Genomic DNA, 27,148 nt, shown 5'->3' on the forward strand with positions numbered 1-27,148 from the left:
GCTTCGAGTTATGGTGGGTACTAGGGCGGTTTATTCAGCTGGACTCCATCATCTCAAATAGGGGTGGGTACAAAGTAATTCTCCCCACTGTTGTACCCCTCTGCCTCGCCCGCCTACTTGGTTGCCTCAGGCAGCGGGGTTCACTTTCTTCATGGCAGCAAGGGTAATCTTCAGGGGCCTAGTGTTGTGGTTTAACCCGGCTGGCAGCTAAACACCACACAGCTGTTCGCTCACCCTCCCCCCTCCCTCTCTGGGATGGGGGAGAGAAACGGGAAAGTGAAGCCGGTGAGTTGAGATAAAGACAGTTTATTAAGACAGGAATATAATAATAACAATAATAATAATAATAGTGATAATGATAATAGTATTAATAATAATAATGTGTAAGAAAACAAGTGATGCACAATGCAATTGCTCACCACCCGCTGACCGATGCCCAGCCTATCCCCGAGCAGCAGCCGGCCCCCCACCCCGGCCAGCCACCCCTATATATTGTTTAGCATGACGTCAGATGGTATGGAATACCCCTTTGGCCAGTTTGGGTCAGCTGTCCTGGGTCTGTCCCCTCCCAGCTCCTGCTGCACCCCCAGCCTGCTCGCTGGCAGGACAGAGCAAGAAGCCGAAAAGTCCTTGGCCTGGTGTAAACACTGCTCTGCAACAATTAAAACATCAGCATGTTATCAGCGCTCTTCTCATCCTAATCCAAAACATAGCACCCTACCAGCTACTATGAGGGAAAATTAACTCTGTCCTAACTGGAACCAGGACAGATATCCACCCCTTATTCCATACCATTTATGTCATGCTCAGGTTACACTCTTTCCAATACATTCTAATTAATCACCATTTTCATCTATGATATATAGCAATCATGGTAGTGATGACATACAGTATTATATAATAATTAACATACTACAATTCAACTCATGGGCTATTCTCACCCAGTATCAAATCCCCTTGAGGTACACACCGGACCTCCCCATTCTTTTGCATTACCCACCAAGTGCATCCAGGTCCCTGAGCAAAAGCAATTCCACGAATGGGTTTGCCTTTTCCTGAGGCAGGAGTAGCCCAGAGTGTTTTACCCAGCATGTTTCTTACGTGCACTACAGGAACTTTATCCCCTTCTACAGTGCGTAACAGGTTTGATTGGGCAGGTCCAGCTCGGTTGGCAGATCCCCTAGTATTGACTAACCAGGTGGCCTTTGCCAAATGCGTGTCCCAATTTTTGAATGTCCCAGCACCCATTGCTTTCAGTGTAGTCTTCAACAGTCCATTGTATCGTTCAACTTTTCCAGAGGCTGGTGCATGATAGGGGATGTGATACACCCACTCAATACCATGTTCTTTGGCCCAAGTGTCTATAAGGTTGTTTCGGAAATGAGTCCCGTTGTCTGACTCAATTCTCTCTGGGGTGCCATGTCGCCATAGGACTTGCTTTTCAAGGCCCAGGATAGTGTTCCGGGCGGTGGCATGGGGCACAGGATATGTTTCCAGCCATCCGGTGGTTGCTTCCACCATTTTAAGTACGTGGCGCTTGCCGTTGCGGGTTTGAGGGAGTGTGATGTAATCAATCTGCCAGGCCTCTCCATATTTATATTTCAGCCATCGTCCTCCATACCAAAGAGGTTTTGACCGTTTGGCTTGCTTGATTGCAGCACATGTTTCACAGTCATGAATAACCTGTGCTATAGTGTCCATGGTCAGGTCCACCCCTCGATCACGAGCCCATCTGTAGGTTGCATCTCTACCTTGATGGCCTGAGGTGTCATGGGCCCATCGGGCTATAAATAATTCACCTTTATGTTGCCAGTCCAGGTCCACCTGAGCCACTTCAATCTTAGCAGCCTGATCCACCTGCTGGTTGTTTTGATGTTCTTCAGTAGCCTGATTCTTGGGCACATGAGCATCTACATGGCGTACCTTTACAACCAGGTTCTCTACCCGGGCAGCAATATCTTGCCACAATGCCGCAGCCCAGATGGGCTTGCCCCTGCGCTGCCAGTTGTTCTGCTTCCATTGCTGTAACCACCCCCACAGGGCATTTGCTACCATCCATGAATCAGTATAGAGATAGAGAACTGGCCACTTTTCTCGTTCAGCAATATCTAAAGCCAGCTGAATGGCTTTCACTTCTGCAAACTGACTCGATTCACCTTCTCCCTCAGCAGCTTCTGCAACTCGTCGTGTAGGACTCCATACAGCAGGTTTCCATCTCCGATGCTTTCCCACAATACGACAGGACCCGTCAGTGAACAAGGCATATTTCTTCTCATTTTCCGGTAGCTTGTTGTACAGTGGGGCTTCTTCAGCACGAACCACCTCCTCCTCTGATGATATCCCAAAGTATTTGCCTTCTGGCCAGTCCATAATCACCTCCAAGATTCCTGGGCGACTGGGGTTTCCTATTCGAGCCCGCTGAGTAATCAGTGCAACCCACTTGCTCCATGTAGCATCAGCTGCATGATGTGTAGAGGGGACCCTTCCTTTGAACATCCAGCCTAGTACCAGCAGTCGGGGTGCCAGGAGGAGCTGCGCTTCAGTACCGACCACTTCCGAAGCAGATCGAACTCCTTCATATGCTGCCAATATCTCCTTTTCAGTTGGAGTATAGCGGGCTTCAGATCCTCTGTATCCCCGACTCCAAAACCCTAGGGGTCAACCTCGAGTTTCCCCAGGTTCTTTCTGCCAGAGGCTCCAGGTGGGACCATTCTCCCCGGCTGCGGTGTAGAGCACATTCTTTACATCTGGTCCTGTTCGGACTGGCCCGAGGGCTACTGCATGAACTATTTCCTGCTTAATTTGTTCAAAGGCTTGTCGTTGCTCAGGGCCCCATTCAAAAGCATTCTTCTTACGGGTTACTTGGTAGAGCGGGTTTACAATCAGACTGTAATTTGGAATATGCATTCTCCAAAACCCCACGACACCTAGGAAAGTTTGTGTTTCTTTTTTGCTAGTTGGTGGAGACATAGCTGTTATTTTGTTGATCACATCCATTGGGATTTGACGGCGTCCATCTTGCCATTTTATTCCTAAAAACTGGATCTCTCGTGCAGGTCCTTTAACTTTATTCTGTTTTATGGCAAAACCGGCCTTCAGAAGGATTTGGACTATTTTCTTCCCTTTCTCGAAAACTTCTTCTGCAGTGTCACCCCACACAATGATGTCATCGATGTACTGCAGGTGTTCAGGAGCTTCCCCCTGCTCCAGCGCAGACTGGATCAGTCCATGGCAAATAGTAGGGCTGTGTTTCCACCCCTGGGGCAGCCGATTCCAAGTATATTGGACTCCCCTCCAAGTGAAAGCAAACTGTGGCCTGCACTCTGCTGCTAGAGGGATGGAGAAAAATGCATTAGCGATATCAATTGTGGCATACCACTTGGCTGCCTTTGATTCCAGTTCATACTGGAGTTCTAGCATGTCTGGCACTGCAGCACTCAGTGGTGGCGTGACTTCGTTCAGGCCACGATAGTCCACTGTTAGTCTCCACTCACCATTAGACTTTCGCACTGGCCATATAGGACTATTAAAAGGTGAATGAGTCTTGCTGATCACTCCTTGGCTCTCCAGTTGACGAATTAGCTTATGGATGGGACTCAGGGAGTCTCGGTTGGTGCGATATTGCCGCCGGTGCACAGTTGTGGTAGCGATCGGCACTTGCTGTTCTTCAACCCTCAGCAACCCCACAACAGAAGGGTCCTCTGAGAGACCGGGCAAGGTAGACAACTGTTTAATGTCCTCTGTCTCCAAGGCAGCTATGCCAAAAGCCCAGCGGAACCCTTTTGGGTCCTTGAAATATCCTCTTCTAAGATAGTCTATGCCAAGGATGCACGGAGCATCTGGGCCAGTCACAATACGGTGCTTTTGCCACTCATTCCCAGTTAGACTCACTTCAGCCTCCAATACAGTTAACTGCTGGGATCCCCCCGTCACACCATAAATACAGATGGGCTCTGGCCCTTTATAGCTTGATGGCATTAGAGTACATTGTGCACCGGTGTCTACCAAAGCCTTATACTTCTGTGCGTCTGACGTGCCAGGCCATCGAATCCACACAGTCCAATAAACTCGATTGTCCCTTTCCTCCCCCTGGCTGGAGGCAGGGCCCCTCTAGTCCTGGTCAGAATCTTCGTTTCTGTGTTTAAAGGACTGCCTGCTGGAAGTTGGAGCAGCAAACTTTTCAGAGAACTCCTTTTTCCCATTTGTTTTCCTTTGCAATTCACGTACCCGTGCCTCTAGGGTCGCAGTAGATTTTCCATCCCATTTTCTCATGTCCTCTCCATGGTCACATAGGTAAAACCACAGGGTGGTGCGGTGTGTGTGCCCACCATATTGTCTTCCTTGCATAGATGAACGTTTACCCCTAATAGCTGAGACACTGGTTTGTACAGGTGGGGAGGAAAATAATCTCTCTTCAAGTTGGTGGATCTTTTCAGAAAGTTTCTCCAAAGTATTCTCTTTTATCTGGTGGACACTGTTTCGTTCAGGTGGAGGGGAAGATAATCTTTCTTCAAGTTGGTGGATCTTTTCAGAAATTTTCTCCAAAGCATTCTCTTTTAGCTGGTGGACACTGGTTCGTTCAGGTGGAGGGGAAGATAAATTCTCTTTAAGTTGGTGGACCTCTTCAGAGAGTTTCTCCACAGCCGAGACACAGGCCTGTAGGGAAGAGGAGAGATTTCCTTCGTACTGCCGGAGTATTTTAGTCACTTCATTCACTGGGGGATTCTCCTCCGCTTTCCAGGCTAATATTGCCAATGAGCTGGCATATGATGATGGTGCACTCCGTACAAACTTCCGCCACATGGGTGGTGTACACCGGACTTCATCTGGATCTGCGGATGTTTGTGCGTCGTCTAGGTCCTTATAAATGACTTCCCGTACGGCCAATTCCCTCAGGTACTGAATTCCCTTCTCCATGGTGGTCCATTTGCCTGGTAGACATACAAGTTCTTCCTTGAAGGGATACCTTTCCTGCACAGCTGACAGGAGACGCCTCCAGAGGCTGCGAGATCGTGCTCCATCTCCAATTGCTTTGTCAATGCATGCGTCCCTAGCAAGGGATCCCAGCCGCCTGGCTTCCTTGCCCTCTAATTCCACATAATTGGCTCCCGTGTCCCAGCACCGGAGCAGCCAGGTGACAAGCTGCTCACCTATACAGTGACCAAAATCTTTTCGCACATCTCGTAGCTCACGCTGGTATAGAGTCCGGGTAGTTACTGTTGATTTTTCGACATCCTCATCCTCATCTTCAGTCTCCTGCACCTTTGATGGCCCAGCCTCGTCTTCACTATGCCCAGACTTAGCAGAAGACTGTTTGCGTTGTAAACGACCTGAGCCTCTATACCATTTTTTCACCTTGTCTACAGGGGCAACTTGCACTGCTACAGCTCGTTTCTCTGACCCAGCCACAGGGTCTGCCACAGGGGTCGGAATACCCACTGCGGGGTCAACTTGCACTGCTACAGCTCGATTCTCTGACCCAGACACAGGAGTGGGAGCAGCTGCAGGAGCTGGAGCTGCTGCAGGGGCTGGAGTGGCTGCGGGAGCTGGAGCTGGAGCGGCTGCAGGAGCTGGAACTGGAGCGGCTGCAGGAGCTGGAGCGGCTGCAGGAGCTGGACCTGGAACGGCTGCAGGAGCGGGAGCTAGGTTGCTAGTAGCATCAATTGCAGCTCGATAGGCACAAGCCAGACCCCAGCACGCTACAGTGATTTGTGTCACTTTGGAACTGCCAGAGTCATGACACCTTTTTTTCAAGCATTCTGCCAGCTTTTTAGGATTTTGCAGTTGTTCAGGGGTGAATGTCCAAAACACTGGAGGTGACCACTGCTCTAGAAACCTGCCCATATCCTCCCACACTCCCTGCCACTCGCAACTATCCCGCCTCAAGACAGATCTCCGGATGAGATGCCTAAGTAGTTGTTTAACCCTCAACAAAACCTGAAGCGCATTCAGGAGACATAACAACAAGAGCAGGCTGGTCTGAGTATACCAAGGATATTCAACATCTCGGAGAACCACTGTAACTAGCTTGGGGGATAAGAGGGTGGTGAAGGAGAAAGGGAGAGTGAACAGGTAGGGAAACATGTCTTCCCCTGTCCCCTTCACAGATTGGCTCCCTAACGAAAACAGGCAATAGGTGTAATTGCTAATAGTTTCCGAGATATGGGTTCCAAAGTATAGAGTCGACGTCAGTGCTGAGTACAAATACCAGGTTAAAGTCGTGACCAGATATTTCATCATTTCATAAGCCATTGTTACACCTCACAGTACCATAACAATCTTAAACCAGGACCCGGAAAGGATAAACAGTGCAACAGGGAGCACATACAGAAAGTAACGCACCATAAAACTCAATTTGGAATACAGGTACAGCAGACTGGAGATTAAGGCAATCAACATCGTGACTAGCAACTATTAAGCAGGTCCAATACTTATACCAATTTTAGTTTAACACACTCAGGTCAAATCTGTCGATATCTCAACCCTTCGAGCCCCACGTTGGGCGCCAAAAGGGCTCTTGTGGTTTAACCCAGCTGGCAGCTAAACACCACACAGCCGTTCGCTCACCCTCCCCCCTCCCTCTCTGGGATGGGGGAGAGAAACGGGAAAGTGAAGCCGGTGAGTTGAGATAAAGACAGTTTATTAAGACAGGAGTATAATAATAACAATAATAATAATAATAGTGATAATGATAATAGTATTAATAATAATAATGTGTAAGAAAACAAGTGATGCACAATGCAATTGCTCACCACCCGCTGACCGATGCCCAGCCTATCCCCGAGCAGCAGCCGGCCCCCCACCCTGGCCAGCCACCCCTATATATTGTTTAGCATGACATCAGATGGTATGGAATACCCCTTTGGCCAGTTTGGGTCAGCTGTCCTGGGTCTGTCCCCTCCCAGCTCCTGCTGCACCCCCAGCCTGCTCGCTGGCAGGACAGAGCGAGAAGCCGAAAAGTCCTTGGCCTGGTGTAAACACTGCTCTGCAACAATTAAAACATCAGCATGTTATCAGCGCTCTTCTCATCCTAATCCAAAACATAGCACCCTACCAGCTACTATGAGGGAAAATTAACTCTGTCCTAACTGGAACCAGGACACCTAGGTACCGATTTCCCTGTTCCAGCCACTCCCAGTCCCAGTTACTCACTCCTCCTTGGGCGCGTTACCCTTCTGATGTATGGGTCTTGGTACATTAAGGAATTTCCCTTCCTCTACTTCCCAGTTTCATTTACAGTGAACCTATTATTCCTTAGAGAGGGTTACCGATCACATGATTACGAAAAAGGCCAAGTGCCGGGTCCTGCATCTGGGGCCTAACAACCCCAAGCAGTGCTACAGGCTGGGAGATGAGTGGTTGGAAAGCTGCCTGGCAGAGAAGGACCTGGGAGTACTGGTTGATAGTCGGCTGAATATGAGCCAGCAGTGTGCTCACGTGGCCAAGAAGGCCAACAGCATCCTGGCTTGCATAAGAAGCAGTGTGGCCAGCAGGTCTAGGGAAGTGATTGTCCCCCTGTACTTGGCTCTGGTGAGGCCGCACCTTGAGTACTGTGTTCAGTTTTGGGCCCCTCGCTACAAGAAGGACATGGAGGTGCTTGAGAGAGCCCAGAGAAGGGCAACGAAGCTGGTGAGGGGTCTGGAGAACAAGTCTTACGAGGAGCGGCTGAGGGAGCTGGGAATGTTCAGCCTGGAGAAGAGGAGGCTCAGGGGAGACCTCATCGCTCTCTATAGGTACCTTAAAGGAGGCTGTAGAGAGGTGGGGGTTGGTCTATTCTCCCACGTGCCTGGTGACAGGACGAGGGGGAATGGGCTAAAGTTGTGCCAGGGGAGGTTTAGGTTGGATGTTAGGAAGAACTTCTTTACTGAAAGGGTTGTTAGGCATTGGAATGGACTGCCCAGGGAGGTGGTTGAGTCGCCATCCCTGGAGGTCTTTAAGAGACGTTTAGATGTAGCCCTTAGTGATATGGTTTAGTGGAGGACTTGTTAGTGTTAGGGCAGAGGTTGGACTAGATGATCTTGGAGGTCTCTTCCAACCTAGACGATTCTGTGATTCTGTGATTCTGTGAATTCACTCATCAGTCCCTTTTCGCATGGTCAGCCTCAAGTCTCCGGGTCGGCTGGTCACTCTCTACCGTTCCTCCGGTATTGGTCCTTTAACTCGGCTGGCATGAGTCCATCCTTTCTCGGCTGTCCAGACAGCTGTGTCTGTGGTAAGTAGAACAAGGTAGGGTCCTTCCCAACGAGGAGTTAAAGAGGTCTCTTTCCAGGATTTTATCAGAACCTGGTCTCCTGGTTTGATCCTATGTATGGCCATCTCTTGGGGGGGGGGGGGGGGGGGGGTTGTACTACTCCTTTTGCTGCAGGATCCTCCTTATATTGTGAGGTGACAATACCCTCAGTTTGCCCCCAAAGGTGATTTTATGCGTTTCTTCCACCAAGAGAGCAGCCGGGACCACTGCCTGGAGACAGGTGGGCCATCCCCTACTCACGGGGTCCAAAAGTTTAGAAAGAGATCCCACGGGTTTCTTTTTCCCTGCCCAGTCTTGAGTTAAGACCCCGAACGCTGTTCCCTCCTTTATGTTGATAAATAGATAAAAGGGTCTCTTCACGTCAGGTAAATTTAACACAGGAGCGTTCACTAAATCCACTTTTAAGTCTATCAGGCTTTGCTCATCGCTTTGGCTCCATTTCATTAATCCTTCCCCAACCAGTTTCTGATACAAAAACTTCACCTTGCTACTATAATTTTCAATCCATTGTCGACGGTATCCTAACAACCCCAGCAGCTGCCTAACTTGTCTTTTGCTTTTTGGCACTTGTAGTGACAAAATCCCATTTACTCGTTCGGGGTCTAGTTTCTTAGTGCCCTTACTTAGCCAATGTCCTAAATATTTCACCTCTTCACCTCCGTGAACTGTAATTTTGACTTTGATACTTTTAGTCCCTTTAAGCTCAAGACGTTTAGTAACTTGATACTTTCTCCCCTGACTGCCTCCTGACTCTCTCCTGCTAACAGCAAATCATCCACATATTGGACTAAAGTTATTTCGGGATTTGGTTCATAGTTCTCTAATACTCGTTCTAATGCCTGACCGAATAGATTTGGTGATTCCGTGAATCCTTGAGGAAGCACGGTCCATCTTAATTGTTGTTTCCGATGGGTTGTGGGATCTTCACTCGAAGGCGAAATAATCCCTGCATTCCCCTTTTAAAGGACATGCCCAAAATGCATCTTTTAGGTCTATGACACTATACCATTTCTGCGCTGGGGACAGCTGGCTTAGCAAGGTATGTGGGTTAGCTACTACAGGAAATCTGGTTATTGTTCTTTTGTTGACCTCCCTCAAGTCTTGGACTAGCGATAAGAGCCATCAGATTTCTTGATAGGTAATATAGGAGTGTTATGAGGTGACATGCAAGGCTCCAGTAATCCCTGTTGTAGTAGCCTCTCGATTACTGGTTGCAGCCCCTCCCTGCCTTCTTGGGACATTGGGTATTGTTTTACCCTGATAGGATTCCTGATAGTGACTTCAGAGGGACTAATATCTAAACGGCCTACTGATTCGGGAGAATACCACACCTCAGGGTTTATTTTTGCCTCGTCCTCTACTGTGAGGGCGTATAATTTAACCTCAATTCCTTCATTTTTCACCTCCAAATTAATTTTTAGCTTAACCATTAAGTCTCTTCCCAACAGGTTATATTCAGCTTCTGGTACTAATAAGAAGGATCTTGTGCAACTTTGGGCTGGGGTCTCTATTTTCATCCCCTTTATTGTTGAGACCCTAAAGGGCTCTCCTTTTGCTCCTATCACCTGTAATTTCTCCGAGGAAGGTTGACATCCCCGGGGTACCATTTGGACAGTCGATCTTTCTGCCCCAGAGTCCACAAGGAACTCCACTTCTTGATGCTGGGGACCTAACTTCAATTTTATCAAGGGCTCCGTTATACCAGAAGTCCCCAGTAGATGGAGCCCCTGACTCCCCTAATCTTCTTTAAACATTCGCTCATCTTGTAAGCGTTTTCTGCAGTCCTTTTTCGTGTGTCCCTTCTTTTGGCAATAAAAACATCATTCTATCTGTCAGATCCCTCTGATCCCTCTGGCTCCTCGGAGGTCATTTTCGTGGTAGCGGAACACCCTTTGGGCAAGGGGGGGGGGGGCTTTTTGTCCTTCCCGGACCGCTGCCACTAGAATCCTGGCCTGCCTTTTTTGAATCTCTTCTTCTCTTCGCACATATACCTTCTGAGCTTCTCTCAGCAGTTCATCCATCCCTCTATCCTGCCAATCCTCTAATTTTTCTAATTTCCGCCTGATATCCCCCCATGATTTTGCCACAAATTGCGTTTTTAACAAGGCCTGTCCCACTGGTGTACCGGGGGTCCAGTCCCGAATAAAGCTGGAGGTTCTTCCTTAATCTCTCCAGCCATTCTGTGGGAGTTTCATCCTTCTTCTGATGTTCACTAAAGGCCTTATTTATATTTTGTCCTCTAGGGACTGACTCCCTTATACCTTGTACAATAATAGTCCTTAAATCCTGCATATGATCCCTATCTTGTTCATTTTGGTTATTCCAGTTAGGCCTCTGTAGGGGCCATTTAAGATCTCCCGCAGGACCCTGCTGGTGTTGCTGGTCCCAGATTCGCATTCCAGCCCTCCGGATCATATTCCTTTCTTCTGCAGTGAACAATATACCTAAAATGGCCTGGAGTTCTTCCCAGCTGTAAACATTAGGCCCCAAAAATTGGTCTACTCGCTCAGAGACTCCAAGAGGATCGTCTAAGAGATTTCCCATTTCCGTCTTGAATTCTCTGACGTTTCCCGTATTTAGGGGGATGGAGATGTATCCCATACCGGGTTGAGGCCCTCCCATTGCAACCTCTCTTAGGGGATATAGTCTACCCTCACCCTCTCGATTTCTAGTTTGGCTCCGAGTTACCCGTCTAGTTACCCGAGGGGTGTCCGTGGCCGAATCAGAGTCACTATGGTAACCCGGAGCCGGGGGGGGGGGGGGGGGGGGGGGGGGGGGGGCTGGAGGTTGCGGAGGAGGGGGTATATAACGGGGGGGTGAAAGTGGGACTTCTTCCTCATTCCGTTCATTCTTTATCCTCCCCCCTTTTTCTCTTAATGGGTATAAGTTGGCTCGGGTCTCAGATCCTATCCATAAGTGGGTAATCGTTCCAATGTTTTTAATCATTAACCCTAACGGGCTCCCTGGTGGTATCGGAGGCAACCTAGCCTTGGGTTCCGACCCACCTGTGGGACCAGAAGACTTGCTCTTCTTCTGTCCCATCTTCCAGAGTGCCTTCACACACACAGTCTTCGCCTCCCGTTCATGGCCCAGTCCCTCGCGGGAGGTGGGAACCGCACTACCAGGGAGTCCGCACTCGCTTCGTCCTCGATTGGACGTCTCACACAGGCACACTCTGGGCTTCCCAACCCCAACCGAACGGATAACCGGCCTATACTTACTCACACCTGAGTCTTCGTTCGAAGCTTCATGCACAAAGATTAAGGGGTTACCGGTTATTTATTTACTTATCGCTGGAACTTTAGGTTCGTCGGTAGGGGTGTGTTGGCTTGGGGACCTCCAGACAGGGACCGCAGAATCAGCGGGGCGTGCCTCCCCTGGGAGGGACCCAGCCAAGCTACCACTATCCGAGTCACGGCACCAATTTGTTATAAATTAGTTCTGGTAGAAATCATTCCCGACACATCGTGGGTAAGGTAGATCGAATTTCAATTTATTTGAGCATTTCAGCAAGCAGCGATAAGTAAAACAGCGCTGGGCGGCCGGGGAGTCTCCTGCTCCGCCAACGGCGCACACCTAAGCCCGCCAGAGTCTCGATTTATAGCCTAGTAGTTCCGGGTTTAGTGGCACATCCTGGTGTCTTCTACGACTGCGCGGCCTGTTGCTAGGGGGTCTTCGTCAGTCCTCTGGTGGTCGTGGGGATGAAGATCGTCGTCTTCCTCTGCGTTGGGGTCGTGACTTTGCTGCGGTATGTGTGTTCTCATGCGAGGGGGAATGCCATTTTGCCCTTATTTGGAGCTGGTTTCTACTGCAATTGTTAACTTAACAGGAATTTCCCATACTTGTTTTTTTCCTTCAAGAGGATATTAGGGGTATAAACAATCAACCGTTGAAACCTCCCATCAGCAACATTTAATGAACAAACAAGGCTTTACCCATTACATTTCTTTCAGGGACCAGGGGATAAAAATAAGTTAGTAGGGATGGAGGAAAAGAATTTCCTAAAGTAGATAGAAAAGGGGGGATTGAAGTAAGAAATGGATGCTAAAGGGATTTCTATAGGTACTGTAAACTAATCAGGACTGAGACAGGAGGGCTCTGGAAGATAAGGGATTTCTATAGGTATTGTGAACTAATCATGACAGGACTGAGACAATGAAAATGATTTCCACGAACTCACTGTAATAAAGACCACCCTTTCGGGAGAGGTTATGAATATGTATAGGTGATCCCTTACCTGTGTAACCCCTTCTGTATAAATACAAGACGAACTACTGTGGTGGGTGCGCACGATTCTGGTGGGACTACCCCCCTGTGCTGCCCAGTAAGTCAAGAAAGTGGGGAAGAACAGGGAACTCCTCTTGGAACTAGGGCAGAAAAAAAAATATATGACCTCTGGAAGCAAGGTCTGGCTTGACAGGGAGAGTACAGAGCTGATTTCCCATTTGCAGGGAGAAAAGAAAAGCAAAAGCCCAACTTGAGCTGATGATCAGCATGGTGTCAGACAAAAAAAAAAAAAAAAAAGGCTTTTTCGAGTATGTCTACAGTAAGAGGAAGTCAAAGGAAAACATTGGACTGGTACTTGGAGTGGATGGTCAAATAACAAGCAAGGATGAGTGTGGGAGTGTGGCCATGGGGGTCGAAAAGCCCCATGGTTGGTGATAACATCAGACTCTTAAGGATGAGACCATCAGGAAAGTAAAGAGTTGAGAGGGAACAAAGAAGGGTGATTCAGGAGAGCCTTGCTGTATGGGACTACTTGTTCTCCAGTCGTTAAGATATGAAATTTGCTGGGTGTTTGGGGTTGCTGGGCAAAGTTGTTTGACCAATGAATAGTTAGTGGAAAAGTACTGCTGTGGGGCAAATAGTATAAGAAGGGAGCCTGTCCTCAATAGAAGATGCAACATGGAGAATGATGTTATGTCATCAATAAAGTAGTAGCAGTTACTGATCCTAAAAGAACCCTGGTGTCCGTGTGGTCCTTACGCCACAAATGGCACCCGAACAGGGACATGAAGAACAGGAACAGGGAGAGTCTAACAGAACAGGGACAAAAACAAAAATGGAATGAACAGGGACAGGCTAGCAGAACAAGGACCAGGACAGGAAGAGGGACACTGATCGCCTCATGAAGATAGATTTGGCCGAACTCAGCAAACCGCTCAGAGAAGCTCATACTGAAAGTCGCTGAAAGGAAGCACACCCGAGCTGGAAGGAAGCTCTTACAGAAAGTCACTGAAAGGAAGCGCACCCGAGCTGGAAGGAAGCTCATACTGAAAGTTGCTGAAAGGAAGCGCACCCGAGTTGAAAGGAAGCTGAAGGTGAGAGAAGCGGACCCGTGCACATAACTGCCCCTCGCTGGCCAAACGTAGGCAGTTGTGCACTGTGGGGAATCATATGTCCTTAGAAACACAAAATGTCCTTGTAACCTTACAACTTATTCCCTTTATTACGAATCGGACAGTTTACGATCCTGAAACATGGGACCAAATTGAGGTCAAGGTGTAGGACTCTGCTACTAAAAATGACAAGGTTGCAGCTGGATTGCTCGGCACCTGGCAAGCAATATCTGGGGCCTTAAAGAGCCATGTGGCACCACAATCAGCAACGTGTGGTTTGCCAGATAGTGAGGGAGCTGCGGGCTCGTCCACTGATCCTTCTGCTACACCGTCGCCCCCCCCCCCCCCGCCGGTACTGCCATCGAAGGCTTTTGCTGTTGCACCCCCTGGTGACCTGGACGTTCCTTTTGATCCAGGCCCTATAGGCCCTGAAAAGGAGCCAAATCTGTTTCCCTTCGATCCGGGAGGAATAGGATACATAAGGCCCGAAGGCCAAGTTGCTTCTGTTTAACCTTTTGTTTTACATAGCTCCGTTACATTGTGGGGAAGAGATTGTATGGGACAGTGGGGGTTTATTAACAACTTAAAGCGAGGCATATTGTTTCCATAACTAGCTTTAGAACTCTCCGGTGTTTGTAATCAAGAAAAGGAATGGAAAATGGTGACTGCTACATGATCTGAGAAAAATTAATGAAGTCATGGAAGATATAGGAGCACTTCAACCAGGATTGCCCTCTCCAGCTATGCTCCCCCAGTCATGCACATTAATAGTAATAGACTTAAAGGACTGTTTTTTATGTTACACGTTTGCCAGAATTCGGAAAACTTCACTATGTTTATGTCTCAATTGATACCTTTTCTGCCTGTATTTTTGCGTCTGTCCATGCAGGAGAAAAGGCAAAGGATGTGTGTAAACATTTTCTGTCAGCTTTTGTGACATTATGAATCCCCAAAATGATTAAAACACAGTTAAAAATAGTTAGTGGAAAAGTACTGCTGGAGAGAGAATGGTATAAGAAGGGAGCCTGTCCTCAATAAGAAAAAAGTTGAAGTTATGTCATCAATAAAGTGGTAGCAGTTACTGATCCTGAAAGAACCTTGGTGTCCTTGTGGTCATTACGCCACAGATGAGGAGAAGGCAGAGGCATTTAATGCCTTTTTTTGCCTCATTGTTTAACATTAATATTAATGATAGATCTTGGGCTGCCTGGTTTTCTGAGTTGAGTTGGAGGACCATGTCTGGGGGAGCAGCGGCTTTCCATCTGTGGTCACCAGAATTTTAAGGGACCATTTGTATCAGTTGAATGTCCATGGGGCTTGATAGGATTCACCACAGAATGCTCAAGGAATTAGTGGATGTTATAGCTGGAACCCTCTCAACAATTTACCCAGACTTGGGTGTCTGGGGAGGTCCCTACTGACTGGATGCTAGCTAACATTATACCCTTCTACAAGAAGAGCATGAAGGAAGACCCAGGAAACTACAGACCTGTTAGCCTAACCTCAGTTCCTGGAAAAGTTATTGAGACGTTATTATCCTGGGGCATACTGAAAGGCACTTAAAGAACAAAGCTATTATCAGGCATAATCAGCATCAAGGGAAAGTCTTGCCTTAGTAATTTGATCTCCTTCTATGATAAGGTCACCTGCTTGGCAGATCAAGGGAAAGCACCGGATGCAATCTTTCTGGATTTTAGTAAGGCATTTGACAATGTCCCTTACAGCATCCTTCTGGATAAATTGTCCAACTGTGAGATGAGCAACAGCATGTTGGGTGATGAATTAGCTGAACGGCAGAGCTTGAGTCGTAGTGAATGGGGCTACATCTGGCTGGCGACCGGTCACAAGCAGTGTTCCCCAGGGCTTAATTCTAGGGCCAGTTGTGTTCAACATTTTTATCAATGATCTGGATGTAAAAGTGAAATGCATCCTCAGCAAGTTTGCTTATGAGACTGAACTGTTTACTCTCTGGAGGGACAAGAGGCCTTGCAGAGGGATCTAGATAGATTGGAGCACTGGACAATAAGAAACAGCATGAAATCCAGCAAAGGAAAATGCCAGGTTCTGCACCTGCAGAAAGGGGAATTAAGAACCACAGGCATAAGCTTGGGTGTTCAAAGAATGAAAAAAATCAGCTTGCATTGATTTATTAACTCACCTTTAGGTTTCCATGTATTCCGGAATGATATCTGACTTTAAAATTGCTCAATGTATATGATGTCATAATTCTGAGAAGTCTGTATTCAGGCATCACTCATTTAATACAACATGTCACAGTGTATGTTAGTGCTTTAACATATATAGATTAAACTATTCTACTTGGAATTCTTCAAGTTTAGTCGTTCAAGTTCAGTATTTTCTATCTCAAGGTGGTGGTGAGGAGGTTTTGCTGATCAAAAACAGTCACTGAGACTACCTCCTCTTTACCTTCTTAAAATCTCTTTTTAAATAATAATAATAATAAAAAATAAATCAAAAGAATGCTCTCAACAGAAGCTCAGAAAAAAAATATTTGAAAGGAATAACCTGCTGCACATCTTCTGTCCTTCAAAGAGCAGTGAAACTTCAGAGTTAGCATGTGAAAATACCAGATAGCATAATTTGAATTTATTTTATTCACTCATGTTCCAAGTCCTTAGACCTTCGTCAATCACTTCAGAAGCCTAGCAATACCTAGAGAAATAATGGATGTAAAATCTAAGAAAGGTACAGAGCCAAAAACATTAAAACAATATTTATGATTAGTACTGGTGACCGGAATGGTACAACTCCATTTCTAAGTGAATATATGCACATGAGTAACATTTCGCTATCATGACATTTCTGCTTTGCTAGAAAGACAGCATTCTGGACATCACTCCAACCCACCAAGGCGCTAAGAAAAATAAGCACGTGTGAAGAAGTAACACACAAGTCACTAAGCATGCTCAAAATTGCATCTCTTTCTCTTCTTCTATTTTACTAATAATGTATAACAAGATTTGAAAATACATTTAAAATTATTTGTATATTCCATTCCAATTTATAACAATAATTTAAAAGTAGGTGTGACTTAGGAAAAACTACAAAAGTTCCTAAAACACTGGACTAAAAACCTACATAGTATATTCAACCCCACAAGCTTATGAAACACACCTCCAAATCCCTTCTACCACCCTCCACATATCTTTCATGGAATTCAGCAAGGACAAATGTAAATTCCTATACCTATGATATACTGGGGAGCAGCTCTGCTGAAATGGAACTGGGGTCTGGGTAGGCAGTGGGCTAAATGTGAGCCAGGAGTTAGACCTGGCAGCACGGAAGGCCAAGAATATCCTGGGGTATATCTACAGGCTAAGCTCCTGTTAACAAGTGATCATTACTCTTTACCCAAGACTCCTAAAATACGTCTGGAATATCACAACCAGTTTTGGATCCCCAGTACCAAAAAAATGAAAAAGGTAATAAAATAATGTGATAAATGTAAGGTAAGGTTAATTCAGTGATGCTGAACTACAGGATTTCCTACAATAACAACAAATTTTGCATTTTTATATGTACATCTGGAGAAGATATATGAAAAATCTAAATGTCCCCTCTTTTACTTTAAAGCCATTACTCCTTGTCCTATCACTAAAATCCCTGATAAAGAGTTCCCTCCCCAGCTTTCCTGTAGTCCCCCTTTAGGTATTGGAAGGCTGCTATAATGTCCCCCTGGAGCCTTCTCTTCTCCAGGCTGAACAACCCCAGCTTCCTCAGCCTGTCTTCATAGGACAGGTGCTCCAGCCCTCTAATCATCCTCGTGGCCCTCCTCTGGACGCATTCTAATAGGTCCATGTACTTTTTGTTCTGGGGACCCAAGAGCTGAATGTGCTACTCTAGGTGGGGTCTCACAAGAGCAGAGTAGAGAGAAAATCACCTCCCTTAACCTGCATCAGTTGCATGATGTGTAGAGGTGACACTTCCTTTGAACATCCAGCTCAGCACTGGCAGTCGGGGTGCCAGGAGGAGCTCTGCTTCAGTACCAACCACTTCCGAAGCAGCTCAAACCCCTTCATATGCTGCCAATATCTTTTAGTAGATTAGTATAGCGAGCCTTGGATCCTCTGTATTCCCAACTCCCAAACCCTAGGGCTCTTTCTGCCAGAGGTTCCAAATGGGGCCTTTCTCCCTAGCTGTAGCATAGAGTACATTCTTTACATCTTCTCCGGCTCAGACTGGCCCAAGGGCTACTGCATGAACTATCTCCCATTTTATTTGTTCAAATGCTTGTTGTTGCTTGGGGCCCTGCCTGTTTGAAACCATGATTCTTCTGGGTCACTTGATAGAGAGGGCTTACAATCAGTTTGTAATTTGTAACATGCATTCTCCAAAAACCCAAGACACCTAAGAAACCTTATGCTTGATTTTTGCTAGTTGGTGGAGACATAGCTGTTTTTTCGTTGATAACATCCATTGGGATCTGACAACTTGCATCTTCCATTTTATTCCTAAAAATGGATCTCCTGGGCAGGCCCTTTGACCTTATTTTGTTTTACGGCAAAAGCAGCTTTCAGAAGGATTTGGATTATTCTCTTCATTTTATCAAATACTTCCTCTGCTTTGTTGCCCCACACGATGTTGTCATCAATGTACTGCAGGTGTTCAGGAGCTTCCCCCTTGTTCCAGTGCAGACTGGATCAGTCCATGGCAAATGGTGGGGCTGTGTTTCCACCCCTGGGGCAGTTGATTTCAGGTGTACTGGTTGCCTCTGCAAGTGAAAGCAAACTGTGGCCTGCACTCTGCTGCTAAAGGGATGGAGAAAAATGCATTAGTGATATCTATTGTGGTATACCACTTAGCTGCCTTTGATTCCAGTTCATATTGGGGTTCTAGCATGTCTGGCACCGCAGCACTCAGAGGTGGTGTGACTTCATTCAGGCCGCGATAGTCCACTGTTAGCCTGCACTCACCATTAGACTTCCACACTGGCCATATGGGACTATTAAAGGGTGAGTCTAGCTGATCACTCCTTGGCTCTATAGTCAATGAATCAGCTTATGGATGGGGTTCAGGGAGTCTCGGCTGGTGCGATATTGCCACCAGTGCTCCATTGTGGTAGCAATCATCTCCTGTTGCTTTTTGACCCTCAGCAACCCCAAAACAGAAGTGTCCTCTGAGAGACTTGGCAAGGTAGACAGCTGTTTGATCAGCTTCATCTCCAAAACAACTCTACCAAAAGCCCACCAGCACCCTTTTGGTTCCTTAAATACCCTCTCTTGAGGGTATTTCAAGTACCCGTGCATCCCCTTGTCAAGGATGCATGGAGCCTCTGGGCTAGTGACAATGGGGAGCTTTTGCCACTCATTCCCAGTTAGGCTCACTTCAGCCTCCAATACAGTTAACTGTTGGGATCCCCCTGTCGCTCCAGAAATACAGATGTGTTTTGCCCCTTTATAGCTTGATGGCATCATGGTACACTGTGCACTGGTGTCCACTAGAGCCTTATACTCCTGTGGGTCTGATGTGCCAGGCCATTGGATCCACACAGTCCAATAAACCCTATTGTCCCTTTCCTCCCCCTGGCTAGAGGCAGGGCCCCTCTAGTCCTGATTATAGTATTCATTACTCACTTCTTGTAAATACAAATCAGAGGCCCCTTTGTTAAGATCAGAATATCAGCCCTTCTGTATCAGCCTTTCTCAGTCTGTAGAACTTCCCACTGGAAACTGGAGCAGACATTTTCCTGGTTGAACCCCCTTTTGTGACTGTTTTTCTTTGCAACTCAGATCCCGCTTCCTCATGCCCCCTCCATGGTTACGTGGGTAAAAGCACAGGGTGGCACATGGTGTGTGCTTACTATATCCTCTCTCTTCAGCAGACGAACACTTACTCCTAATAGCTGAGATACTGGTTTGTACGGGTGGAAAGATATATTCTCTTTAACTTGCTGGATCTTTGTTTATCCACAGCCAAGACGCAGGCCTGTAGGGAGGAAGAGAGTCTTTCTTCATATTGCCAGAGCTGGCCAGCCAATTCATCCACCTTGTGTTCCTCTCCGTCTTTCCAGGTCATTACTGCCAGTGAGTTGCTGTACGATGATGGTGCACTCTGTACAAACTTCTGCCACATGGGTCTTGTGCACTTGACTTCATCTGGATCTTTGGATAGCTGTTCGTTGTCTAGGTCCCTATAAATCACCTCCCGTACGGCTAATTCCCTCAGGTACCGGATTCCTCTCTCCATGATGAGCCACTTGCTTGGTTGACATACAAGATCTTCCTTGAAGGGATACCTTTCCTTCACACCTGACAGGAGATGCCTCCAGAGGGTGAAGATTTGTGCACCTTTTCCAATTGTTTTGTCAATAGCCTTTTCCCTAGCAAGGGATCCCAGATGCTTGGCTTCCCTGCCCTCTAATTCCAGGCTAGTGGCACCATCATCCCAGCATCTGAGCAGCCAGGTGACAATGTGCTCGCCTGGACGATGGCTGAAATCTTTTTGCATATCTCACAGGTCACTCAGGGATAGGGATTGGGTGGTTACTGCCATATTTATGAGCTTTCCTCGTCTTCCTTCTGTTCTCGTGATGGCCCTGCTTTGGAGTAACCTGCCTCATCTTCTTCCTTCTTCCCCTTCTTCGTAGGAGTTTCTTTCCTTACTAAATGAGATGACTTTTGCATCCATTGTTTCTTCTTGTGTATAGGGGTGGTTGATACCAGCACAGGTTGGTTCTTTCATCCAGCTGCAGTGCCTGTTACAGGGATTGGAGTAGCTACAGTACCTGTTAATGGAGTTGTTGTAGCCACAGGACCTGTCACAGTGGTTTGAGTGTCCACATTGTTTGTTGCAGGGGTTGGAGTAGCCACAGGGCCTGTCAAAAGGTTTGGAGTAGCGTTTAGTGTGGTTTGGTAGGCATAGGCCAAGCCCTGGCACATTGCAGTGATTCGTGTCTCTTTCCAATTGCCAGCATGAAAGCATACCTTTTTCAAACATTTTACCAGCTTTTCAAGAATCTGAAAATTAACTCTATCCCAATTGAATCCAGGATAATATCCACCCTTTATTCCATACCATTTACATCATGCTCAGGTCCCACACTTTCCAACACAGCTGTAACCAGGACAACAGGTGAGCTGCAACAGGCACAACAGTGAATGCAGACCTACTAGGAGATATGACACACATGAATGAAAACAAACTGCACTCAGACCTAGAACAACATAGTCATGTTTTACACTGCCACGAAACATATTAAAAATTATGACTTTGCACTTATAGTCCTAATTCCAATTCCCCCTGTTAAAAGTGATATATAAAGCAGAGAATATCAAATAGGGAAAGTGGAAATTCCACCCAGCCTTTGTGACTCCTTCCTGAAACACATCTCTTTCTAGCAGTCATTCAGAAGACATTCAGGCAGGAACAGAATATAGATGAGTGGAGTGAAACACAGGAATTCAGGCTGCCTTTCCCTCTGCACTCACGATAACGACTGGTTGAACTGGGGATGCCTTGTCATAATAAACTGAACTGAGCTGCATTTCTTCCAAGCAGCCCAGTCTTACTAGCCAGGACAATACTGTGGCTTTGGGACTGGGCTATAATGAGCTGGGCTACATGAGGAAGAGGCACTTCTTCCCAAAGAGGACATCTGCATAAGCAAAGTACTGAAAACAAGGTCATAAAAACAAATAGGATGCCTAGCTAGGACTCTGCAGAGTTGGCAGGCAGTGTGGTGGATACTGGGAGCCCAATGAAAATCAGATGTCAGGACTTCAGTAGCACGGTAGAATCATATAATCATCTAGGTTGGAAAAGACCTTCAAGATCATCAAGTCCAACCATCAACCTGACCTACCAAGTCTCATCACTAAACCGTGTCCTTTGGTGCCATGTCCACACCTCTCTTAAATACCTCCAGGGATGGGGACTTCACCACCTCCCTGGGCAGCCCATTCCAATGCTTGACCACCCTCTCCGTGAAGAAATTCTTCATGAAGGTCCAATCTAAACCTCCCCTGGTGCAACTTGAAATTGTTTCCTCACGTCCTATCACTTGTCAACTCAGAAAAGGGACTGACACCTTCCTCACAGCAACCTCCTTTCAGGTAGTTGTAGAGAGTGATGAGATCTTCCCTCAGCCTTCTCTTCTCCAGAAGAAATAGCCTTAGTTCCCTCAGCTGCTCCTCATAACTTGTTTTGCTAAGTAAATGCTAAGCCATTAACCATCATATTTGAGAAGTCAGTGCAGTCCAGTGAAGTTCCCACTGACTGGAAAAAGGGAAACATAACACCCATTTTTAAAAAGGGAAAAAAGGAAGACTCAAGGAACTACAGGCCAGTCAGTCTCACCTCTGTGCCTGGCAAGATCATGGAACAGATCCTCCTGGAAACTATGCTAAGGCACATGGAAAATAAGGACGTGATTGGTGACAGCCAACATGGCTTCACGAAGGGCAGATCATGCCTGACAAATCTGGTGGCCTTCTGTGATGGGGTTACAGCATTGGTGGATAGGGGAAGAGCAACTTAGATCATCTACCTGGACTTGTGCAAAGAGTTTGACAGTGTCCTGCATGACATCCTTGTCTCCAAATTGAAGAGACATGGATTTGATGGATGGACAACTTAGTGGGTAAGGAATTGGCTGGATGGTCACACTCAAAGAGTTGCGGTCAACAGCTCAATGTCCAAGTGGAGATCAGCAATGAATGGTGTTCCTGAGTGGTCAGTATTGGGACTGGCACTGTTTAACACCTTTGTCGGTGACATGGACAGTGGGGTCGAGTGCACCCTCAGCATGTTTGCAGATGACACTAAGCTGAGTGGTGCAATTGACAACAGAAGGAAGGGATACAATCCAAAGGGACCTACACAAGCTTGAGGTGGGCCTGCGCAAAACTCATGAGGTTCAACAAGGCCAAGTGCAAGGTCCTGCATTTGGGTCAGGGCAATCCCAAGCACAAATACAGGCTGGGTGGAGAATGGCTTGAGACTAGCTCTGAGGAGAAGGACCTGGAGGTGTTGATTGATGAGAAGCTCAACATGAGCAGACAATGTGTGCTTGCAACCCAGAAAGCCAACCGTATCCTGGGCTGCATAAAAAGTGTGGCCGGCAACTCAAGGAAGGTGATTCTCTCTCTCTGCTCTCATGAGACCCCACTTGGAGTACTGTGTTCAGCTCTGGGGCCCCCAGCACAAGAAGGACATGGACCTACTAGAATGAGTCCAGAGGAGGGCCACGAGGATGATTAGAGGGCTGGAGCACCTGTCCTATGAAGACAGGCTGAGGAAGCTGGGGTTGTTCAGCCTGGAGAAGAGAAGGCTCCAGGGGGACATTATAGCAGCCTTCCAATACCTAAAGGGGGACTGCAGGAAAGCTGGGGAGGGAACTCTTTATCAGGGATTTTAGTGATAGGACAAGGAGTAATGGCTTTAAAGTAAAAGAGGGGACATTTAGTTTAGATATTAGGAAGAAATTCTTCACTGTGATGGTAGTGAGGCACTGGAACAGGTTGCCCAGGTAAGTTTTGTATGCCCCATCCCTGGAGGTGTTCAAGGCCAGGTTGGAGCTTTGAGCATCCTGGTCTAGTGGGAGGTATCCCTGCCCATGGCAGGAGGGTTGGAACTAGATAATCTTTAAGGTCACTTCCAACCCAAAGCATTCTGTGATTCTACGAACTAATTTGCAAGAATATCCATGTTCATCACACAACACAGATATAAGACAGGCTGGGAAGAAATACAGAAAAAAAAAGGTTTTTTTGTTTTGTTTTGTTTTATGTTTTGTTTTTTTTTTCCTCAGGGTTCTGTTTTTCTAGCAAGTGATAAGATGGCATATATTGTAATTGCATTGTTTGTTTTTCCTGGATAAGGTTTACCAATGTAGGGTGCACTCATGAAAATTGATAGCTGTTTTAAGTTATTTCTGACATTCACCTCATTGTTAGTTTTCAAAGATATTCTCAAAAAAAAAAAAAATCAGCTTAAAGCTAATTTATTTTTATGAGGGGGGGCTGCAGTGCCTAACTGCTTCTTAATGTAAACGCACTGCATAGCATCTAGAATATTTTGATGTGGAGTCTTAGTTCACTTTAACTGTTGTTTTTGTTTGTTTGCTTGTTTTTTTTTTTGTGGTATTGAAGAATTCTTCAAACATCTGTGGTTTGATTGCATTTGTAAACTTATAGTCTGTAAAGTGCTATAGACCTTTAAAAAAAAGTAGTATATTTATATATATATATATAAAAAAAAAACACACATACAAACTTGTGTGATATGTGCAATAACATGATGTGAAGCTGTATATATCTCTAGCAATACACAGTCTAAAAGTTGAAAAGTCTCAGCAAGGTTTCTTAATGTGCTTTATTTCTAATATGGCACTGTAAAAAACATTGCTACTGAGTTATTTCTTGTTTACCTATATCACTTCTATCTACTTCAATAAATTTCAGTCAAATCATTTCATTTTTGCATTGTTATCCCACATCAGAGTACCTCACTTCCTAGCGGTAAACAGAGAAGAGTTCATGACTACCTTGAAAGCAATGGGCACTGGTGCCTACCACAAGAAAAGGACAGAGCCCAAGAAAAGCAGAGCATAGCAGCAGTGTATACACCACAGCCACTTTGTACAGAAAAAGAGGCTGTGGCATTCCAGCTAGGCTAGATTTTGAAACATGGTGGTACTGTTTTGCTGTTCTTGAGTCACCACTATGTACATTTGTTAGCATGAATGATGGACCTAATGTTCTATTTTTTAATTTAAATTTCAATTAAAATGTGAGTTTTCAAATTGTAATGGGAGTGTGACTACATTAATTCAAACATATTAAGTATGTTGAGCCAGAGCAAGTTGGCTTTAATAGCATTTAAGAGCCCAGTCCTGTGATTTTGTTAATGTTTTAGATACCAACTGACTTAAACAATTACTACTTACTGATCAAAAAGTATGTGATCTGAAATTCTAGCTATGCATTATACAATACAGTTGCATTAAAGAGACTTTCTAATTAAATACGTTTGACATTTTTCATTTTGCAACTAAAGCACTGCAGTTCCTTTTTGAGGAGGGGCTAGAGAAGGTTATAAAACAAAAAACTGCTTAATCACACAGACTTCTTGGATGGTATTTGCCACAATTTATATTACTCATATGCAACTTAAAGAACACTAAAAAGAGATTATATGTTGTTCTCTAAGCAAATTTATGGCAGAACCAGGAATAAGGATTTTGGTAGTTGTATTGCATTTACATTGCAAGGACTTGGTATTAGGAGGCCTGCAGGGGTAGCCACTGTGAGAAGAGTCAAGAAGCTGTCCTATGTTATATGAGAGCCAGCTCCAGCTGGCTCTAAAAGGGACCCATCACTGGCCAGAGCCAAGCCAATAAATGATGTTATTCGCGCCTCTGTGAGAGCATATTTAAGAAAGTGAAAAAAGTGGTGGGCAACAGCACCTGGGAGAGATAGGAGTGAGAAACAGCCCTGCAGACACCAAGGTCAGTGAAGAAGGAGGGCAGGAGGTGTTCCAGGTGCCAGAGCAGAAGGTCCCCTGTGGCCCATAGAGAGGACCATGGTGGAGCAGGCTGTCCCCCTGCAGCCCATGGTGTAGCAGATTTCCATGCTACAGCCTGTGGAGGAGACCATGCAGGAGCAGATTCCATGCCATACCTGTAGGCTGTGGAGGAGCGCACACAGGAGCAGGTGATCTGGTGGGAGTTGTCATCCATGAGGGACCCATGTTGGAGCAGTTTCCTCCTGAAGGATGGACCCCATGGTACAGACCCATATTGGAATAGTTCTTGAAGAGCTGCTGTCTGTGGGAAGTCCACGCAGGATCAGTTTGGGAAGGGCTGCATCCTGTGGGAGGGACCCCACGTTGGAGCAGGGGAAGAGAGTGACCCTGAAGGAGCAGCGGAAATCAAACATTATGGACTGACTGCAACCCCCCTTCCCCTGTGCAGCTTGGGGGGAGGACATAAAAGAGGGTGGATGAGGGGGAAGGTGTTTTTATTTTGCTTTTAGTTTCTCACTGTTCTAGTCTGCTAGTGATAGGCAATAAATCATATTAATCTCCATATGATGAGTCTGTTTTGCTTGATGATAATTGTTGAATGATTTCCCTGTCCTTATCTCAACCTTTAAGCTCTTTCCATTGTATTTTCTCCCCCTTTTCTTTGAGTAGAGGGAGTGAAAGAGCAGTTGTAGTGGAGTTTAGCTGCCCAGTGGGGTAAAGCCACCACAGTAGTTTAAAGAAAAATCAGGACATCTGTTTTGTTTGATTGTTGATAAGGTCCATTAGTTAAATTTACATGTAATTAATTGCATTAATTTAATTAAGCTTTTGCAAGTGTTTAAACCTCCAAGAAGTATCTCTTGGTGAAAACTTGGAACAGTTTCCTTGTTTCTTAGAAATCTACAGTCCAGACCAAATTATGGGATAGGTACTACTGAATGCATCACCATATTAGTCACCTTTATGGATTTCAAAGTAGGTGTGTATATGTGCACATATATAAGTTATTCTACGAATACAAAATACTACTGAAAATTTTCCAAGTACTTATTTGTATAGCTAAAAACATTGTCTCCTTTTTTCAAAGAGGTTAATGGAAATAGGAAATGTAGAGTTTCATTCTTAAAATGTGTGAATTACTATAGATTTCTGTGTTCTAGTAACTTCTTCCCCTAGCTCTAGCTAGGTTTAGAATAGTGATGCAATGAGAAAGTGAATACATATTATTAATGTCAGAGGGACAGGAATATAAAGTAGTCTTGCTCCTGTGATTCACTGAAAGCTTGTTTGCAAATGTATGCCTTTTCTTTGAATATACAGTATCTTCAAATAGATGACATTCTGAGCTGGTATTTTCTGTGTGTTTGTTTTCCCAACTTAGCGCTTTCAAATTCCTGAGGTAAACTAGCCTGAGCAAACCAGAGGAATTATCGTCTCCCCACAACAGCACTTAAATTATGTAGTAATTCTAATCATAAAACATGATTATTCTTGTAAATGGTAAGCACAGTTGTGCAGTACGATAAAGTTCAAAAACTGCTCCTTTAGTCTGTTGCCACTACCACACTAGATATGCAAATTACAAAGAAGCAGATCAAGTTGATGAAGAATTTCACTACTAAATGATGCATGTATGTATGTGCTAGTGTCTTCAAAAACACACATCTGCTATCTCCCAAACTAATCCCAACTATATCTCAGAACAGTATTCTCTGTATTGTGCATTTGCAAACGTTAACTACACCACAGTGGTCTAGTTGAACTCATTTTTCTGTTCAAAGAAAACCTGGTAATAAATTCAGCACTACAGACCAGGCATTACAGTTGATATTACATGAAAAAAAAAATCAACAGATTGATAGTGGCTAAAAAAAAGAAAAAGCAAGACACAGCAGTGATACAACAGGATACAAAGTGACACAATTGACACAGCAGTGTCAAGTCAATAGGCAGAAATTAGGAAAATAAACAGTACCAAACCAATGCTGTTTTCAATAACTTCATTTTGCTTTCAATAATATTTTAAGATTCACTTAATACCTGAAGAATTTCATTCAGTAATGACAGAACTTAT

General features: G+C 45.6%; 1 protein-coding gene and 1 long non-coding RNA gene across 7 annotated transcripts in view; both read right to left on the reverse strand.

Moving 5' to 3' along the window:
- Nucleotides 1–6,853: 6,853 nt before the first annotated feature.
- LOC136788853 (uncharacterized) overlaps nt 6,854–27,148 on the reverse strand; it is a 204,190-nt gene continuing 183,895 nt past the window's right edge. Inside the window, exon 3 of the long non-coding RNA XR_010827406.1 lies at nt 6,854–6,985. This is a non-coding gene — a long non-coding RNA (uncharacterized lncRNA). The remainder of the gene's footprint in view (nt 6,986–27,148) is intronic.
- Nucleotides 11,724–27,148, reverse strand: part of LOC125181555 (secretory carrier-associated membrane protein 1-like) — a 69,871-nt gene continuing 54,446 nt past the window's right edge. For 4 of the 6 annotated variants that reach the window (XM_066987352.1, XM_066987351.1, XM_066987348.1 and 1 more), the window contains 2 exons: nt 25,230–25,461; nt 11,724–20,687 (listed from right to left, as the gene is read on the reverse strand). In XM_066987352.1, the coding sequence (XP_066843453.1) occupies nt 20,629–20,687; nt 25,230–25,461 (291 nt within the window). In that variant the 3' untranslated portion in view covers nt 11,724–20,628. Of the gene's footprint in view, nt 20,688–25,229; nt 25,462–27,148 lie in introns of those variants that run through there. The other 2 variants (XM_066987349.1, XM_066987350.1) reach the window with 2 other exon arrangements.

Source organism: Anser cygnoides, chromosome W (genome assembly GCF_040182565.1).
Source record: "Anser cygnoides isolate HZ-2024a breed goose chromosome W, Taihu_goose_T2T_genome, whole genome shotgun sequence".
NCBI classification, from domain to species: Eukaryota; Metazoa; Chordata; class Aves; order Anseriformes; family Anatidae; genus Anser; species Anser cygnoides.